Source organism: Camellia sinensis, chromosome 14, assembly GCF_055761805.1.
Source record: "Camellia sinensis isolate YWXY chromosome 14, ASM5576180v1, whole genome shotgun sequence".
Classification (NCBI taxonomy): domain Eukaryota; kingdom Viridiplantae; phylum Streptophyta; class Magnoliopsida; order Ericales; family Theaceae; genus Camellia; species Camellia sinensis.
Window position 1 is genome coordinate 77,938,054 of NC_138974.1, and position 20,591 is coordinate 77,958,644.

The following is a 20,591-nucleotide window of genomic DNA, read 5'->3' on the forward strand; positions in this document are numbered from 1 at the left end:
CTTATTACCTCCCAAGGAAATATCTGTATTGCTGGAAAACACCGGGGGTTTTCCGGTCAGATAAATCTTGTGCCTTTAAAAGTTGATGTTGTAAATGAGCCTTCTTCAACTCAGCATTAAACTTCACATCTTGCCATAGGTCTCCAGCAAAAGATTGTCCATCGGACCCTGGGGCAGCAGCATTTGTTCCGTGAGCTGAATTATCAGCAGAGGATGCTGACATTCCAGCAGAAGTTAGCATATCTGGGGGTACTGTGTATCCATTATGAAGCATCCATCGAAGGGGAAGTTCTTTATAGTTTATGCCTGAGCTTGTACTCGGTTTTACAATTCCTTCTAGAATGTCAATGAAGTGATCTGGAGGATTAACACGATCAGGAACATTGATCCCAAGGCCTGCAAAGTACTCTTCAACTTTCTTCACCGGTCCATGATATGCAGTAAGACCACCTTTAGCCAGGAGTATCAACTCATCAAACATCTTGAACAAGGAGTAGCTGAAGCAAGAAATTAGCCATAACCTTTAGTTAGATGACAAAGGTCAGGAAATAGATTAGGCCCTAACATTTCCAGTTATTGGAACAATTGGATAGTTGACACTATGCATTTATATATTTTGGAATTAAGTATTAAAAGAAAGGACTAATTTTTTTCAGAAGCTAAGCATCTACTTGTCTCACCAGTATTCCATCGAGCTACTTTATAATGAAAGTATAGAGTTTATGATTCAAAGTGATACATATATAGAGTAGCCAAATTTAATTTTTCATTCCGACTTTACTCAATTAATAAATTTGATGGAATTAGTTGTCAAATAGATTTTTCTTCTATTTTCTGAATAAGAAAGAAAATGAACTAAAAAATAATTTTAAATATGCACTGGATAAAATTTAGATGAAATTAGAATTCTTGAAAGGAGAGAATAAAGGACAAGAAATTTGTGATAGAAAGATGAGGTGCAAACTGAAATTTATGAATTCCAAAAAAAAAAAAAAAAACCTTCAATTTTTTCTTTAATCTTAGACTATCTTGTACAGAAACAGCCACTCCTCTCCAGAAATGGGGGTAAGGTTGCAAATATCCCCCCTCCCCTCCCTAGTGGGAGCCTCATGCACTGGGTCATCCTTTTTAATCTTAGACTACCTTATCCTGCAAGAGTTGCAGATAGATTTTCTATGACAAAAACATAACTTTAGAAGGATCCACCTTTTATTTTTTTTATTTTTTTTTATAACCAACTACAATTTTATTAAAACAAAAGAGAAAAGGAGAAACCAATAGATTGAGGACAAAAAGTCCACCATAAAGAAAAAAACTACATATCACATAAAGCCTGCCAATCCCCAGAAATCAAAAATAAAAGAACACCCTCGAATGGAGAAGTTACTAAAGCCCCAAAAGAGGATAGAAAAAAAAATCTTATCCCACAACCCTTCAATCTTGTTCTACCTTGTCTTCAAAAAATCTATCATTCCTTACCAACCCAATTACCCAACACATGGCACAAAGAACACAGTTTCAAAGTACTCGAGCCTTCTCATTAGATCCAGATTCTCTATAATCAATCATAAACATTTGGACACTAGCCAGTTCTACCAAATGAAACAATTTGTGCTATAAATTCAGAAACAAGGCATTACAAAAATAAATGATCAATAGTTTCCTCATTCTCCTTGCACAAGTCCATGAAAAAAATTTAACTTTAAGAGGCATCCAAATCATCTTATAAGAACCAAAAGATGTACAGTTTGGGTGTCAATAATCTAAACAAAGGATTTGCAATAAAATAAGCCTGAGGAATGAAGAATCCACCTCTTCTATCAAAAGATTCAAGTCTTAAGGATACATCATCTTGAGACATCATCAAGAATATATAAAAAGGAAGACAACTCATTCTCATGATCATTGAGATTCCTTAAGAAATTAAATTCAAATAAATCAGAGTAACATATGAAGAAGCCATGGATGCAATGGAAACATTATGACAACGAGAAAGAGGGTACAGGGATCCATCAATTTCATCTTGAAAAATCAGCAACTAAGGATTCAGAAAAACTGTCTCAATGTCTAATCAAATCCTTCTTAGCAGTTCTTCTCTATGTAGAGCATGCGGAGGGCATTGTGTAGTGCAATGTAGAAGCTTGGGCTTCCAAGCATGTGATCATGAACTTTAAGTCTTCCCCTCCCATTAAGGAGCCAACACTGGGTAATGTCCTTTCTGCAGAACTATATATTCTACTCAATCTTAAACCATTACCTTCTTAATTATTAACCATAGTTTTGTGTATCTAGCAAGTTAATACATATTTGTTTAATTTTCTTTCAATTTTTGGTAAAAAGTAGGTGACTTTTGACACATGTTTATACCACTATGGTTGCTTCTGGGTGGTAAAAGCTTGTGTTAGCCAGATTGAGGAAATGGGTTGAGTTTAAAGGCAGCTACTTCATGCAAATTGCAGCAAAACGTTAGGTTCTGTGCCCATTCTACTGCTCCTGCACCCTTGATTATTAGGGAGCAGCACTGGGGGACCTCATGATTTTCTCTTTATATAGCTATAGGGAGAGGAATAGCAAGCTGTTCTTTAAATCAAAGGGAAGCACACTGAAAAGTAACAGAAATATATCCAAGACGACCAAGAACCATGACATTAAGTATCCTAGAGTTAACCAAGGGATTGTATTGTAGCTTGTGTGGCTAGCCCTTTGGCCACCAAGTCTCTCCTAAGGGGAGGTCTTGGGTTCCACTCTTAGGAGTGGAATGGGAGGCAAGACTTAAGTGCTTGCAAGGAGAGTGTGGGAGTTACTGACTTTCGCCAATCAAAAAAAAAAAAGTATCCTAGAGTTCCTGTAACTCATCCTTGTTTTTAACCCAGAAAAGAAAAGAGAAAAAGGTCTTGCTTCAAATAAACTCTCAGTGAGAAGTTGTCAATAGCATACTAACTGCACCAATATAAGACACCCAGAAAACACTTGGAATTCAGCAAGTGTCTTTTTAAAACCTACAGCATGCACAGAGCCATATAATGAAAAAATGAGGAAATTCAGGAAGACAACAGACTTAGCTCAACAAAGCCCTATCCAGGCAAAGGAAGATGCCGAAGCAATAGGGTGGAAAATGGTTGATATTTCATGAAAATAAGCAATTTTTAAAATGTTTCGAATTACCTCGGTTGGTGAACCACCATGCAAATATTTACTCCTTCTAAAGCTTCACGACGAAGTGCTCTAAGTAACAACTGTGAAGAAGAACTGTCCAAACCAGAAGTAGGTTCATCTAAGATCAATAGAGAAGGTTCCATGACCATTTCCAGCCCAACATTTACTCGCTTCCTTTGGCCTCCAGAGATTCCTCGCTTCTCCACAGTCCCAACCAGGGAATCCCGAACAGGCTGCAGTCCCAAAGATTCAATGACTCTTTCAACAACTAGAACTTTTTCCGGTTTAGGCAGATCAGCTGATAGTCTACAAACAGAGATGCAGTGGAGTAAAAAAATATATATAACTCATTTATGTAAGTACTTGCGTCACAGCTAATGAAAAAAGAAGCTAAACATAGGCAACAATAGCACGAAGCAGGACAGAACATACTAGTTATTTGGGGTACGATTATTGCACAAAAACTTTGATATATTTGAATGAAAACCTTTACTCATAAACCAATGAAGTTACATGGTAATGAGTCTAATGACTGAAAATGGATTTTCATCTTATGAAACTTAAGCAGAATCAAGACCAGATTTCAAATTTGTATCAGGTGAAGTAAAACAAATATTTTTTTGGATCACAACAATACAAAAGTTAACATGAGATAAACAGGAACTTATAATTTTCAATGTGAAAGACTTGTGTTTTAGATGAAGGAAAGAATCTGAAACTGAAAATCTCAAGTGAACTATATGATGGAAATGTATTTTAGTTGTAGATAAAATCTTATAGGTTATGTCCTTGCTGCTATTGTTTTCAAGACTTGGTGTCATAATGTAAGTTAATAGAAGTGAAACCCTGTAATACATCTAGATTTATTTTTGAATGCCAGATAATGAACAATGATTATAAAGTTGTCACATTGGTTACAAATTTGGTTTACTAATTTAATTATAACTATTTGGTTCCTGCAGTGTTGTGATTCTGGAGGAAATATCGAGTAACAACAGCAATAGGTAGTTATGTCACATAAATACAGATATACAGGTTGGCAATTAACTTTTAGGGTGAATATTTTAAGGTTCACAAATGAGGGAAAAAATCAAGCTACAACTGATCGACACTATATAACTACAAGTGGCATACCTGCACCTAGCACTGAACCACAGATTCTCCTCCACCGTCAAGTTTCCATGCACTACATCATCTTGGGGAACAAACCCAATAATTTTCTTGTAAGAAAGAATTGATTCTACCTTCCCATTTATAATAACCATACCACTCATAGTGCAACCAGTTGCTTTTCCGGCTAAAGCAGAAAGAAATGTTGTTTTCCCAGCTCCGGATGGACCCATGACAGCAGAAACACGACCAGGCAAAATTTTCCCAGTTACACACCTCAACAGATGCTTGTTTTTCCCTTTAAGTGTAAGTGTTAAATCCTTGAAAGCAACCTCAATTGTAGGCCTACTCCTGATGTCAGTATCAGAAGCCATTGAAATGACTCCAGAGAAAGTCAAATTCTTGTTTTGCTCCTGCAGAGCTTTTTCTTTCTCAATTTGACCATATGCATACTTGAAAATTTGGCTGCGAGTATGCAACTGCTTACCCTTAGGCATGTTCTTTTTCAAATTTTTATCTCCAATCTCCAGATTGAAGCCTTCATGACTGTCAGGATCTTCATCAAGCTCATGCATCATCTTTGTAAGGTTGCTCTGCTCTTTTTTCTTTCCTTTCAGAGGCATTGGTGGTAAGGATGCATCTGTTCCAGGTTTAGGTTGGCCCAGACCCTTAAGCGGTTCCGGTTGTCTCACAGACTTTTTACGAGAAAATGTCCGTGATAACTGGGTCTGCAGTCCAACTGCACCCTTCCTAGCAACGTCTTTTGCAGATTTCCATCTTTCACGTGCCTGTACAGTTTCTCTAGCACTTCTTGCAGCTGCCTCCCTGGATTTTGCTTGCCTTTTTTCTCTAGTAGTGAGAACTTGATCGGAACAGTTGTAAATAATGAGAAGTATAAGTGTTAACCCAGCCTACATAATAAAAAGAAAGGTTAAGTTTTTGAAGACTGTGTCTGCAAGATATGAACATATTCAGAGCCCAAATAAGGAGAATGCAATATTCAAATCAATAAAAAAAGTTTAATAATTCCAGAAAATTTGTGATCTTGTGAACTTGATCTGTTGAAAGGAATTGAAATCAAATTTCATTTAAGTTTCTATCTACTGATAGAAAAGAAGGTATAGATTTTAACTTATGCCAATCAGTGTCACATCCATCACTATTCATTTAAATAGGAGCCCATGGAAAACTAAAGCACCCCTCATTTCGACCTCTTTTTTCTGTTGGCCCTCCTTTCCACTTGAAAGGAGATTGGGGTAGCCCAGTTGAGGCAGCACCCTGGAACATAGAAAGAATCACTAGCATGATGAAACATGTTGCCCTTGTCCTTATGCACACACTTTCAATATTGATTTTTTATAAATTAAATAAATAAAAATAAAGAACCACCAGACAAAGCACAGGAACATGATTGTGACCATTAGTGAATCTAAGTTACTGATAGAAAGTAAAATTAAAATTAAAAACCAAAATTGATAAAATATTTTATTTCACATATATAAGACACTACATTCAAATCTGCCTCGTTTATATTATTTAAGAGTAAGCTGATCACTTACAAAAAGCAGGATGCCATATGCAGTAATATTCTGAATTTCAGTTTGTGCTTCACAAGTTGCCAAGCTAAAACACCCTGCAAGTTCATTCCCAAGGTTTAGAACCACCAGCTTAAGCAAGTTTAGTAGTCTTCAAACTTTAAATATTATATATATATATATATATGATGTATAATCACGAAAACAGTGAACATGAAAATGAATGAATTTTTATTTCCTGCCACTTCAAATTTCCCCTGGTACTTGCAAATTCTTCATCAAAAAACATCCTGTAGATTTACTTTGTTGCACAAGTGGAAAGTTTTTATTGGGTAAGGAGGGGATAGAAATTGTTCAAATATTGCTTCATAGATGCTTAAATCACGAAATAGTCACTATCACCGTTAAAATTTGCATTTTCTATTACACTGGTTGTAGGCTCATGTAACTGAAGTTTCAAACATAGGGCTACATAACCACCACAATGTCTATCGGGTTCTGCTTGGGGCTTGTACATAAGCAGTAGTTCCATCTTGTCCAGGCAGTTCCTTATTGATGTAGACTACAATGGATAAGCAGTATCATTTAACCATTTTAAGAAAGACAGAAGATTTTATAGCAAAATTAAGAATGGAGAGCAGAAAGGCAATGCACCGATTTGTGATGCTCAACCAAACTAAAAGGCCTAGAGGAGAATAGTAATGACTATGGTCTTTCAAAACTCTGTGTTCTCAATACTCCATTACCTTCATGCACTCAAATAGTTGAAAATTGAAAATGATGACGACAACCATTAAGCTACCTACATGGAACATAAAAAAATAAACAACTTTTTCTTTTTCCTTTTTTTCCCTCGGTTCCACACTTTTGTTTGTGAAACTGAATATAGTATCTTGAAGCACAATAGTTTCTTCCAGTCTCAAATGTGTTCAAAAATTAATATGAGTTTTTACTCATACATAATATAAAAACACACTAATGAAGATACAAATGACAGGGCCACTTGGCCCAACGATAAGGCTTGTTAAAGTACTTGGTTGTACGGTTCAAGTCATGAAAATAGTCTCTTCAAAAACAGGGGAAGGCTACATACATATTACCCTCCCCAAACCCCACTTTAGCGAGAGCCTTGTGCACTAGGTCGCCCACTAATGAAGATACAAATCTTCTTAGGTGCTTAAGGAAATCTAGTTTTTAATTTCCTGCATAACGATTATGCATATAACTAGATGTCAAATCATCATTTCTCCAGATTTAATGGACTTCTTATTCTATTTCCATATAGCCTGCAAGAATTTGATATATTATTGATTGATATTTTGATATTTTACAATGATTCCTATATATAGAAGAGAGGATGTGGGAAGAGAATAGGTGAGTGTGTAGTAGGTATGGAGTAGGTGAGGAGTAGGTGAAGTAGGTGAGCGTGTAGTAGGTGGTAGTGGTAGGTGTGTAGTAGGTGAATTTTAACAGCCCCCGCAAACTCAAGGGGGATAGGAACTAACCAACTTGAGTTTGGAGAGAGTAACAGAACAACAAAATACAAAAAAAAATAAAAGAGGATAGGAGACACTGTATGGTCGTTTCAGACCATTGGTGAAGACACTGGATGGTGGTGTCATAACGTTGTAGAGGACACTGTATGGTGGTGTCATAACGTTGTAGAGGACACTGTATGGGGGTGTCATAACGTTGTAGAGGACACTGTATGGTGGTGTCATAACGGTGTAGAAGACAGTTTATGGGGTCATGTCGGACCGTTGTAGCAGACAATGTTGCGACAGTTGTTGTGACAGTTTACAGAGTCTTGCCGACAGTTTACAGAGTCTTGTCGGACCCATGAAGGAGCTAACCGGAATCAATGTCGGGACAGTTTACAGAGTCTTGTTGGACCCCTGAAAGAGCTAACCGGAATCAATGTCGGGACAGTTTACAGAGTCTTGTTGGACCCCTAAAAAATCGCACCCTCAAAAGGTGTGCCCAATCTGTCAAAAAAGGCATGCCATCAAAAGGCGTGCCCAATCCATAAAAAGGCGTGCCATCAAAATGCGTGCCATCAAAAGACGGGCCATCAAAAGGCGCGTCCATGTTGTCGTCGAGCGCCGAGCGGCGCATGATGCGCGTGTCTGCCTCTTCGTCAGGGTCTTTATAAACTGAGGCGGAGGCTGTGCTTGAGGCAGAAGCGAAGACAAAAAAACCTGGGAAAAAACTTCTGAAAAACTCTTCATTTTCTGAGAGAGATATTCGTTTTCTGAGAGATTGCCTCTAAGAGCTGCAAATCTTGAAACACTCTGTAACCAACCCTTCCGAACATTATCAGTCTGAAATTGCTATTTCGCTGAAACACTCAGCATCCCAAAAAACATGGCCTCTTCTTCCCGTTTAGCTACCCAGAATATGGCCTCTTCATCCCGTGGTCTACTCACTCTCTTTCCCGACCTCAACGAGTCAACAAGAGAGATAACTGGTGCGGTGGCCCGTGAACCTCAACAAAACACCTCTGATTTTGCTCCGTTGAACTTTCCGATGCGGTCGGTGGAGCAAAAAATGGCGGTGCAAACTGATATTGAGGCCAATCAGTATACTTTGAAGTCATGTGTGAAAACCATGACTGCGGTCACAAACTTGTCGCACCGGCTGCAAAGCAGGACAAATGAGGTGCAGCAGTTAAATGCCCAACTGGCTCTGCTCCAGCGCATGTATAAGGATGCGCGAGCAGAGATAAGTGTGCTAAAGGCGGAAAACAAGGAGCTGAAGCGGAAGGCCACCGTGATGTTCCGATTTGGAGATCCGGCATATGCTGCAGTGGAGGAGCAGCGGGGAGTGAACGTGCTCGGTGGCGTGGGAAACACGGAGGCAACACCGTCAAGGGCCGCGCAGGACGGAGGCAAGAAGAAGAGACCGGTGGCAGAGTAGAGAAGAAAAATCCCGCCTGTGGATGAGGTTGTTTGTGTATTTTTTTTTTTTTTTTTGTGGAAAATGGCGATCGGGGTGGCCCCGACATGAATAAAATGAGTTTGGTGTGCAGTGCTTCTTCTTCTTCTTCTTTTTTTTTTTTTTTTTTTTGTGGAATGAAAATAAAAGAAAATTGATAAAAATCAGAAGTGGTTGGAATGTACAAATATATAGATATAGATAGAAAATAAAAGATAGTTGATGAGAAGGATGGAACCCGGAGTAATAATAATAATAAGAATAATAATAATAAAATGGATATCATGGAGGGATGATGCTCACCAACGGAGAGAAATAATAATGAAATTTGTTTTTTTTTTTTTTATAATAAAAAAATAATAATAATAAAAAATAAATAAATATGTAAAAAACCTGATGTATTATTGATTGATTTATTACAAGATTGTTGTATCTGTCTATTACAAATGGTTCCTTATATAGATGTAGGTGTAGTGGAGTAGGTGGTGGTAGGTGAGGAGTAGGTGAGTGTAGGTGAGTGTAGTAGGTGAGTGTGTGGTAGGTGATGGTAAATGTTAACAGCCCCCCGCAAACTCAAGGAGGATAGAAACTAACCAACTTGAGTTTGGAGAGAGTTACAAAACAAGAAAAATACATAAAAATAAAAGAGGATAGGAGACACTGTATGGTCGTGTCAGACCATTGGTGAAGACACTGGATGGTGGTGTCATAACGTTGTAGAGGACACTGTATGGGGGTGTCATAACGGTGTAGAAGACAGTTTATGGGGTCATGTCGGACCTTTGTAGAAGACAATTTATGGGGTCATGTCGGACCGTTATAGCAGACAATGTTGTGACAGTTGTTGTGACAGTTTACGGAGTCTTGCTGGACCCTTGTAGAAACTAACCAGAATCAATGTCGGGACAGTTTACAAAGTCTTGTCGGACCCATGAAGGAGCTAACCGGAATCAATGTCGGGACAGTTTACAGAGTCTTGTCGGACCCTTGTAGAAACTAACCGGAATCTATGTCGGGACAGTTTACAGAGTCTTGTCGGACCCTTGTAGAAACTAACCGGAATCTATGTCGGGACAGTTTACAGAGTCTTGTCGGACCCATAAAGGAGCTAACCGGAATCAATGTCGGGACAGTTTACAGAGTCTTGTCGGACCCCTAAAAAATACACTGTATAATGGTGTATATAGGCTGCCCAAATATATATATATATATATGGATATATATAGGGAGCCCTCAAAAGTCGCGCCCTCAAAAGGCGCGCCCACTTCCTCAAAAAGGCGTGCCTGACAGAAAGCGTCGAGCCATCAAAAGGTGAGCCGGAGACGCGGCGAGGCACGTGAGCGACAGAGTGGCGTGTCGGCCTCGGCTATTTAACCAAGGTTGATGCTGAGGCTGAGGCAGACAAAAAACTTCTGAAAATCCTCTGAAAAAAACTCTTCCTTTGCTGAGAGAGAAACTCTGTAATACTCTGTAACCAACCCGTCTCTGAAACACTCAGCAACATGGTCTCTTCTTCCCGTTCAGCTACCCAGAATATGGCCTCTTCATCCCGTGGTTTACTCACTCTCTTTCCCGACCTCAATGAGTCAACAAGAGAGAGAACTGGTGCGGTGGCCAGTGAACCTCAACCAAACACCTCTGTGTTTGCTCCGTTGAACTTTCCGATGCGGTCGGTGGAGCAAAAAATGGCGGTGCAAACTGATATTGAGGCCAATCAGTATACTCTGAAGTCATGTGTGGAAACCATGACTGCGGTCACAAACTTGTCGCACCGGCTGCAGAGCAGGACAAATGAGGTGCAACAGTTAAACTCCCAGCTGACTCTGCTCCAACGCATGTATAAGGATGCGCGAGCAGAGATAAGTGTGCTAAAGGCAGAAAACAAGGAGCTGAAGCGGAAGGCCACCGTGATGTTCCGATTCGGAGGTCCGCCATATGCTGTAGTGGAGGAGTATGGGGGAGTGAACGTGCTCGGTGGAGGAGGAAGCACGGAGGCAACACCGTCAAGGGCCGCCCAGGACGGAGGCAAGAAGAAAAGACCGGCGGAATAGGCGAAGAAGTGAGGTCGATTGGTGGCCGGCTGCAGAAAAGAAAACAAAGCTGTTGGTGTTTTTTTTTTTTTTTTTTTTGTGTAAAATTGTGATCGGGGTAGATCCCTGAGATAAATAAAATGTGGTTTGGTGTGCAAAGCTATATGGTATGAATGGAATTAGAAAAAGATTAAAAATAATGTGAAAGAAAAATAAAGAAAAAAGAATAAAAATATATTTGAAATCAAAAATGAAAGATGGGGGAAATAAGGAAAATGGTTTGGAGAAAATAAAGAAAAATAATGGAGTTGGAAATCAAACGGAGGAGAGATGATAATTTAATTTTTTTTGTTTTTTTTTTTTTTTTTTTTTTAATATAATATAATAAAAAGAGATATATATATATATAATAAAGAAAGTGGGGAACAAGAGTAATGAAAAGAGGGGGACAAAAGTTGGTGTGGTGTGATGATAAATAAATAAGAAAAGAAGGGGACAAAAGTTGGGCGGTGGTAGAAGCAAAACAATAAATAAATAAATAAAAAGAAAAGAAAAGAAAGAAAAGAAGAGAAGCACGTGGCCCAACTTTTAACATAAAAGAAAGAAAAGAAATTTTTTTGACTCTCTTGCCAATTGCCGTATCTCTGTTTCTCTCCAATTCATCGACTTTCTCTTGCTGTCTTTCGAATCTCAGAGAACAATACAGGGTTGAGTTTGTTCTTTCGGATTTCAAGATGCCAGCAACAGCAGGTAGGGTTCGTATGCCCGCGAACAATCGGGTGCACAGTAGTGCTGCCCTACAGACTCACGGTATATGGCAGAGTGCCATTGGGTATGACCCTTATGCTCCCAATAAGGAAGACAACAAGAGCACCCAGCAGAAGTCTTTTACCACAGAACCGGAAGGTGAGAATGCGTATGCCAGCTTCCAGGGATTGCTCGCACTAGCCCGTATAACTGGTTCTAATGCTGATGAGGCTCGTGGAGTCTGCAAGAAGTGTGGGCGTGTTGGGCATCTCACCTTTCAGTGTCGGAATTTTCTTAGTGTTAAGGATGATAATAAGGATAAAGACCCGGATGCAATTGAGGCAGCAGTTTTGTCGGGGTTGGATAAGTTGAAGGGTAATGGGGGTAGGAATAAAACTGCAGCTGAGAGCTCAGAGGAAAGTTCCGAGGAGGAGGAGAGCGAGAGTTCAGATTCTGACTATGATTCCGAAATTGAGAAGGCTATTGCGAATAAGTATGGAAAGAAGGGTAGTGGCAAATTGAACTCATCAAGAAAGAAGAAAAAGGATTCGGATGATGATGATGAGTTAGATTCTAGGGATAGGAAGAAAAGGGGTAGGTCAAAGAAGAGGAGAAGGTATGTGTAGAAAATTCTAGCAGATTAGGTTGAGGTCCGGCGGACGGCCAAGGTGAGGTTGCCGCCCGCCGGTGAAGCGAAAAATACAAAGTTCTTAACCTTGCTCTGATACCATGTAAAAAAACTGATGTATTATTGATTGATTTATTACAAGATTGTTGTATCTGTCTATTACAAATGGTTCCTTATATAGATGTAGGTGTAGTGGAGTAGGTGGTGGTAGGTGAGGAGTAGGTGAGTGTAGGTGAGTGTAGTAGGTGAGTGTGTGGTAGGTGATGGTAAGTGTGTGGTAGGTGATGGTAAATGTTAACAAAATAAAATAAAGAAAGTGGAGCAACGTGGGTTGATTAAAAAAAAAAGGATTGTGGGTTTGAAAGTGGAAAGATGAGAGAGAGAGAGTGGGGTACATGATGGGTATGTGATAAAATAAAATATAAAATCAGTGGGTTGGTTTGTACAAAAATAAGAATAAAAGGAATAAAAAAAGAAAAGGAAAATGTTTATGTATAATATATATAAAACTCACATGGTTTTGACTTCAATTGACAGCCTGCCCACCATTACAACAAACCAAGCCGACAAAATCCTTAGAAAATCCCGCAGCACGTGATGGACCACAGCCATACCTGCACCAGCCAGCTACCACACATGCCCACAAGCTACTGTCTGTAATTGTAGCTGGAACATCACCCCAAGAAAGCAGAAGGTGGAGGGCAAATATTTAGCACAAAGCATTCCAAAAAGCACACAGCATCTCTCTCTCTCTCTCCACTACTTTCTCTCTCTGAATTCCCCTATTTTTCATTGTTGTATGATCTGGGTTCTACAGTCTTCTAGTTTCACTGATCGGAGCAATACCATGGAAGGGCTGAAAAGAAATTACAAGCCTCATCCCCACTGAAAAAATTGTGCTCCTCTATCTTCACAAACTGTGGCTGATTCGCCTTCTGTGCATCCAACAGAATCGCTTTCGAGTCCGAAAATGGGTAGCAATTCACACCCGAACTTCAGCATCGCCGCCGCCGCCGCCGACGAGGAGCTCGGAGACACCATGAACTGGTGGTGGTGGTGGTGTATAAGATTGACAAGGTGTTGGAACCCAGTGAGTTGTTTAAGGCAACGGCGCCGGGGCCGGATGCTCCAGCGGACACAGCGGCGGACCAAACCGCCAGTGATAGTGGGCGTGGGAGTGAAGGTATGTGTAGAAAATTCTAGCGGACTAGGTTGAGGTCCGGCGGGCGGCTAAGGTGAGGTTGCCGCCCGCCGAGGAAGCGAAAATACTATGTTCTAAACCTGCTCTGATACCATGCAAGAATTTGATATATTATTGATTGATATTTTGATATTTTACAATGATTCCTATATATAGAAGAGAGGATGTGGGAAGAGAATAGGTGAGTGTGTAGTAGGTATGGAGTAGGTGAGGAGTAGGTGGAGAGTAGGTGAAGTAGGTGAGTGTGTAGTAGGTGGTAGTGGTAGGTGTGTAGTAGGTGAATTTTAACATAGCCCTATGTGCTGAAAAGATTTCTAATAGCTATGCATGTGATCAACTTATGTCAACTTAACAATAAACACGAATCCAAAATCTAGGAAACATATTGAGGTGGTAGCTTTTATTTTTTTCATCAGTTAATATTTTCATAAAGGAAAAGCAACATGGTTAACTCATTAATAATTAAATGAAATGAATTAATTGATAAAAGAGATTAACTTCAATAAGTATGAAATGCAAACAAATGTATTGCGGATGCGAACCTAATCACGTACCATGTCGTCAATGTTCATGCCAATCCTCACAAGAATCAAAAGAAGCACTCAAAATCAAAAGAAACTAGTGATTTTGAATTTTTGGATGAGGTGGAAATTTAAAAAACAAAACTTGTATTTTTCCAAGGTTTCTATGAAATTAGAAGAAACTTTCAATTCTTTTTTGGTTTTAAAAGTTGCTCTTGGTTCAGGTTTTTGGGAACCATGTCTTGACAAATTAACTTATTAATGTGTGATGTATTGCTTGATGAATGGAGTTCTTAAAAATCAATTTTGTGGTTCACCCTTAAAAAAATGGACGCTTCATAAAATTATTGAGGTACAGCCCAACTATCAAGTACATCAACGGGTGTCACAGCAATACTTAGATGAGTTTTGGCTGGTACAACCACTCTATTGTCCACTTCTAATAAATGTGATTGACCCAATTCTGGATCATCTTCTCGAAGCTAGTATTTCTCTAGATATGATTAGCCAAAATAATAAATTCTTACACTTCTAATAATAAATTCTTACATAGGAAGGAAGAAATGGGCAACACATATGCTTGCAACATATTTCCAACACACACACAAATATATCATGTCTAGTAATTCTAGTATGAGCCAAAAAGAAATTACAAAAACCTAATACCCAAATGTTGGCGAGATAGGCAATTGATGCCACGTATTTGCATGGTCCAGAATTTCATTGGCCAAAGCATGGCATATGCATGACTATCATTAAAATCTTCTGTCTTTCTTAAAATGGTTATGGTGCAAAAATAATAAACTTCTCAATGTGCGCTGTTTTAATTGGAGAGAACAGATAACTCCATAATAGGAAATATATGTCAATGAGTTGAAACAAAATATAGCCTGCTAGTTTATGTCTGAAATTTTATGGTGAGCATCTTTCTTTCCTTTTTTCTTTTCACCGTAAGAAGGCACTCCTATATATGTAGCAATGTTTTGTAAACAATCTCCCATATTACAATTCTTTTATGGTCTAAGTTAGAAACCTTGATCTGTATCAAACTTCAACACTCAATTCCAAGTGCCTACATAGATTTCCTTTGATCTGTTTATAGAATTCCATTAAGCAATGATACAACAGGGTTTTTAGTAATGCAACACACTTGTGCAAAAACAAATGAGAGTTACCTGTCTGTGATGTAGAACCAGTCCTGCAGAAATGTCTGAAAATTGAACAAACATTATCATTAGTAAAGAAAGTATACACCAGAGAGCACTTATGCCTAACTTGAATGCACACCAAGAGGATCTAAAGAGATATTTGCCTGCCATTTCCAAAAACATGCATTAACAAGAAATAAAGCTACTATGCACAAGTGCTACAAGTTCTGGGATAATAATCAATACCCACTAGTGCAAGGAATTTTTTTGACAGTAGTCGGACAGTATGATCCTGCTGAACAGAATACCTCACTACTGCTCACGATATCAGCCCAAATATCTGCTCCACCACAACTATGGTTTGTCTGCCCAGGAGGTAGCTGGTAACGGTAGCTGCAGATTTTTTTGTTTGTTTCCCGAACATTAGTGTTAATATAAGCTAAAGCAAAAATAAGTATAGAAGAAAGAAAAAATTTTAGAAAAAGAATCAAACTTACGGATCACATACACCAGTTGTTTCATTGAGCTTAGCGAGCGGGCAATAAGAACCAAGCGGGCAAGCTTCAATGATAAAATAGCAAATGGAAACAAAAAACAAAAGCAAAAAAGTGAGTTATAAAATGTCTGCTCCATCGACAACACTGAATGATAGATACAAAATGTAAGAAAATGAACTAACTATAAAATATATAAACATCTGATGTTCTCAGTACAATGCTTCCCAGTTGAGTAAAAGAATGCTGTTAAAGCTAGAAGTACAGCTTTTAAACTGTTGAAAAAGAAAATTAAAGGAGGGATTTTTTTCTTTGAAGCATGCATAATATTCTGTATCTTGATCAAGCAAACAATTCATTTGTATTCACTGGCACATAGTCCTATGAGCCTTCAGTAATAGATCTGTGCTTAGATTTTTGAATTGGCATTCTGTCAATCTTAGAAAGAATGAATGATCTTTGGGATGGTAAGTTGATATAATACCTCAACTGCCTCTCAACATATGGTGTGGAACTATACCTTATGTCTGAACTAAGCAACCTAAGGGCACTCTAAATCACAAATTGGCAAACAAGAAGACTAATTCACAGACTTGTTCATTTCACAGTATTCACTGATTTGTGCTGATTTTTAGTTAGACTAACAATTGAATAATCCACCAACCTTTCACAATATCTTGTTTGTTGTGTTTCAGGTTGCATCCCCCTGATGCCTTTCTTAATAAAATTTTTGTTACTTGTTCAAAAATGTATCAAAATGATTATTTTTACTGAGATGTTGGAATTTTATGTTTTCATTCTTTCATAACTTGTTTAGACTGCTTATATTTGTAGGAGTTGCGTGCATTTAGGTTAGTTTCATATCTAAGGTCTCTGGCAGCCTTAAATCTTTTGAATTGTCGTTTTATATAGTTTGTGCTTGAAGGAATTCAATTTATTATACTTCACTTCTTTAATGGCTCCATATAGTTCAAAATTATGTGGGAATTGCCTAGTTTAATGTGCAAGGGTTTGACTGCATTGCATACTCCTAGTTTGTGCATGTTTTGTGGGGTTTACATTGGCGGGATGTGAGACCCTCATCATGCATTTCATACATTATTAATTATTTTTGGTGATTGTTAAGTATTAGTGTGTAAGGGTAGTTATGTCATTTGCTCCTTTAGTCTTTTATTATAAGTATGTGTAACCTAAATATGTTTTGTAGTGAGAAATAAACACAGCAGCAGTTCTCTCTCTTTTCTTCATCTCATTCTTTTCTTTCTTTTATGCAAATCTAACATGGTATCAGAGCTTTATCTTCCTCCTTAAAGATTCTTCTCTTGTTCCTTGTTTCACTCGTTCTTCCCTGTACACAGGAAAAAAAAAAAAAACCTTAATGGTCGAAATTTGATGGGTTTTCACCTTAGATTTTTATTTTTATTTTTTGATGAATGTTTGAGTGTTTTTCCAATTTTTGTTGATTTTTTGGAAAAACTGATTGATTTTTCTGAAGTCCCTATTGGGGCTAGTTTTTTGCTGACTTTTTCCTTCCAACCTCTACCTTAAGAGCCGACTAGAATTGTTCTAGGGTTGGGAGGCCTGGTTTTGATGATTTGGCAAGGTTCCACTCTATTTTTGTCGGTGTTCCTCAGTTTCAACATAGTTTCTCTCAATTTCTGATTGTTTTTGGCCTCTCCAGCCCATGTTTCGACTCTGTTTTTGTCTCTAGAGGTAACTTTTGTCCCTAAGTTGAGTTTGTGGATTTGCCTCTATTTGTTTTTGCTGGTTTTGGGCTGGTATTTATTTTTTCTATTGTGGGAATTTAATCTTCAATGGCTGAGGGTGAGACAAAGGGTAAGGATACAATTAGTGATGAGGGTGGACTACGTCATGTTATTACTCTTAACAACAATCCCTCTCTTCAAATTAGACCAGTTAAATTGGATGGTTCCAACTATTTGATTTGGTCACACTCTTGTAGTCTTGCTATTGCTACTCACCGTTTGACTGGCTACATTACTGATTCTCTTCCCCCTACCGAATGGTGAGGACTCACTGCATACTCAATGGATTTCTGAAAATGCTCTTGTTATGACTTGGCTAATCAACTCTATGCATCCCACCATTAGTCAGAGTTTCCTCTTATTAGATACTGCTCATAAGATTTGGACAGTTACAGCCCAAATGTACTCCCAACAGGTAATGATGCACAAGCGTATGAGTTGAGGAAAAAGCTTCAGAGCTTAGATCAGAAAGATGGATCACTCGCAGTATACTATGTTGAGTTGAGTAGTTTATGGCAAGAACTAGAGTATTACCAAAGCTTCCAGGCTATTTGTTCTCGGGATGCCACTTTGTTTCAGCAAACCGTGGAGAAGAATCATGTGTATGACTTTCTTGCTAGCTTGAACTTAGAGTATGATCAGAATCGCATCTAGGTGTTAGGTTGTTCACCTTTTCCCACCCTATGCGAGGCTTATGCCCTCGTCCAGCAAGAGGAGAGTCGACGTAGTGCTATGTTTCATTCCTTTATTCAGGATCATTCTACTTTAGTTGTTGCTCCTTCTACTTGAGCTCCTCGGCCTAGTCCAATTCAGTCTGGGAGTCAGGGTACACTGGTTGATCGAAATCACTTGAAGTGTGATTATTGTGGGAAAGACAAACATGATCAAGAGCATTGTTGGAAACTGAATGGTCGCCCTACTCGGGGTCGAGGTCATGGTAGTACAACTCATCCCCAAGCACATTTGTCTGAGATTGCTGCGAGTCCTTCTTCTGAGACTAGCACTCTTTCCCAGGATGAGTTACACTCAAGCGTTTGATGGCTCGACTTGATTCTCCTTCTACCATAGCTTTTTCCACTCCAGCTTCTTTGAATTTTGCCCACACAGGTATTCCTGCTAATACTCTTGGTACATTCTCATCGCCTTCTTGGATAATTAATTCAGGTGCCACCGACCACGTGACAAGTGCCTCTAGTCTTTTCTATTCTTATTCTCTTTGTTTCGGCCAAGACAAGTTCGAGTGGCTGATGGCACTTTATCCTCTGTTTCTGGCAAGGATTCGGTTCATTGTTCATCTTTGCTTTCTCTTTCATCTGTGCTTCATGTACTAATTTTTCCACTAATGCTTTCTGTTAATAGTCTTCCTACTTCTCTAAATTGCTCAGTGACCTTTTTTCCTACTCATTGTGTCTTTCAAGAACTGTCTACGGGGAAAACGATTGGCAATGGTAGAGCACAAGATGGGCTGTACTTTCTGGGTGTCGTTCCTCCTATCGTCCCATCTCAGGCTCTCAAGTGCACTACGGGCTCTCCTCTTTATCTCCTTCATCAGTAGCATTGCCATTTGGGTCATCCTTCCTTTAGTGTTTTAGAGAAGCTTTTTCCTTCTTTAATTTGTGATTGTCCTAGGAGTATTTTTGGTTGTGATGCTTGTGAACTTGCAAAGCATAAACGTACTTGTTATCCTTCAATTAATAAAAGAAGTACTTTTCCTTTTATTGTTATTCATACCAATGTGTGGGGCCCTTCCCCCGTGGTTTCTACTTCTGGGTATTGATGGTATGTTACATTTATTGATTGTTATTCCTGTGTGACTTGGCTTTACTTACTTCGAACTAAGAGTGAAGTTTTTTTCTTAATTCCAAACTTTTCATAAAATGGTGACCAATCTTTCTAATGCTCAAATCAAAATTCTTCATAGTAATAATGGGACTGAGTATGTTGATGGAGTTTTTCGAGCATACCAAGAGAAGCGTGGCATCCTTTATCAGACTAGTTGTGTTGGTACTCCTCAGCAGAATGGGGTTGCCGAACGCAAGAATTGCTATCTTCTTGAAGTTACTCGCTCTCTCATGTTTACCATGAATGTCCCTAAGTCATTTTGTGTAAATTTAATGTATCTATTGATGTATTATTGATTGATATCTGTTGTGTTTACAATGAGTCCTATATATAGAAGATTAAAGGAGGTAGGTATGTAGTAGGTGGAGTAGTAGGTGAAGTGGGTGGAGTAGGTGTAGTGGTAAGTTTTGGTACATTAAAATGTAAATTTAATGTATCTATTGATGTATTATTGATTGATATCTGTTGTGTTTACAATGAGTCCTATATATAGAAGATTAAATGAGGTAGGTATGTAATAGGTGGAGTAGTAGGTGGAGTAGGTGAAGTGGGTGGAAGAGGTGTAGTGGTAGGTTTTGGTACATTTTAACAGCCCCCGCAAACTCAAGGGGGATAGGAACTAACCAACTTGAGTTTGGAGAGACTAACAAAACAAGAAAATAGACGAATACATAAAATAAAAAAAGGATAGGAGACACTGTATGGTCGTGTCAGACCGTTGTAGAAGACTGTATGGTTATGGCAGACCGATGTAGACGACAGTTTATGGGGTCATGTCGGACCGTTGTAGCAGACAATATTGTGACAGTTGTTGTGACAGTTTACGGAGTCTTGCTGGACCCTTGTAGAAACTAACCGGAATCAATGTCGGGACAGTTTACAGAGTCTTGTCGGACCCATGAAGGAGCTAACCGGAATCAATGTCGGGACAGTTTACAGAGTCTTGTCGGACCCTTAAAAAGTCGCACCCTCAAAAGGTGTGCCCAATCTTTCAAAAGGCGTGCCATAAAAAGGCGTGCCCAATCCATAAAAAGGCGTGCCATCAAAAGGCGCGCCCACTTCATCAAAAGGCGTGCCCGACAGAAAGCGTCGAGCCATCAAAAGGGGCGCCTGACACGCGGCAATGCACGTGATTGACAGAGCGCGTGTCGGCCTCGTCGTCTCTGTCTTTATAAACCAAAGCGAAGTCTGAGGCTTGGAAGCATAACAAACCAGTTGAAACCTGTCTTTATAAACCAAAGCGAAGTCTGAGGCTTGGAAGCATAACAAACCAGTTGAAACCTCTTCGTTCTCTGTAACATTCTGTAACCAACCCTTCTCTGAAACACTCAGCAACCCAAAAACATGGCTTCTTCTTCCCGTTCAGCTACCCAGAACATAGCCTCTTCTTCCCATGGTCTGCTCACTCTCTTTCCCGACCTCAACGAGTCAACAAGAGAGATAACTGGTGCGGTGGCCTGTGAATCTCAACCAAACACC

The 20,591-nt window shown here is 39.0% G+C and overlaps 1 protein-coding gene and 1 pseudogene across 2 annotated transcripts in view; one reads left to right on the forward strand and one right to left on the reverse strand.

Moving 5' to 3' along the window:
* Positions 1 to 20,591, reverse strand: part of LOC114257021 (ABC transporter G family member 28) — a 55,888-nt gene that overhangs the window by 3,561 nt on the left and 31,736 nt on the right. Inside the window, exons 4-10 of the mRNA XM_082905960.1 lie at positions 15,508 to 15,571; positions 15,257 to 15,403; positions 15,038 to 15,072; positions 5,826 to 5,899; positions 4,291 to 5,177; positions 3,166 to 3,462; positions 9 to 497 (exon numbers count right to left, since the gene is read on the reverse strand). Of these exons, the coding sequence (XP_082762086.1) occupies positions 9 to 497; positions 3,166 to 3,462; positions 4,291 to 5,177; positions 5,826 to 5,899; positions 15,038 to 15,072; positions 15,257 to 15,403; positions 15,508 to 15,571 (1,993 nt within the window). The remainder of the gene's footprint in view (positions 1 to 8; positions 498 to 3,165; positions 3,463 to 4,290; positions 5,178 to 5,825; positions 5,900 to 15,037; positions 15,073 to 15,256; positions 15,404 to 15,507; positions 15,572 to 20,591) is intronic.
* LOC145807546 (CAX-interacting protein 4 pseudogene) lies at positions 10,125 to 12,290 on the forward strand (annotated as a pseudogene). The gene has a single exon (XR_014350728.1). The product of XR_014350728.1 is annotated as a CAX-interacting protein 4 pseudogene (transcript).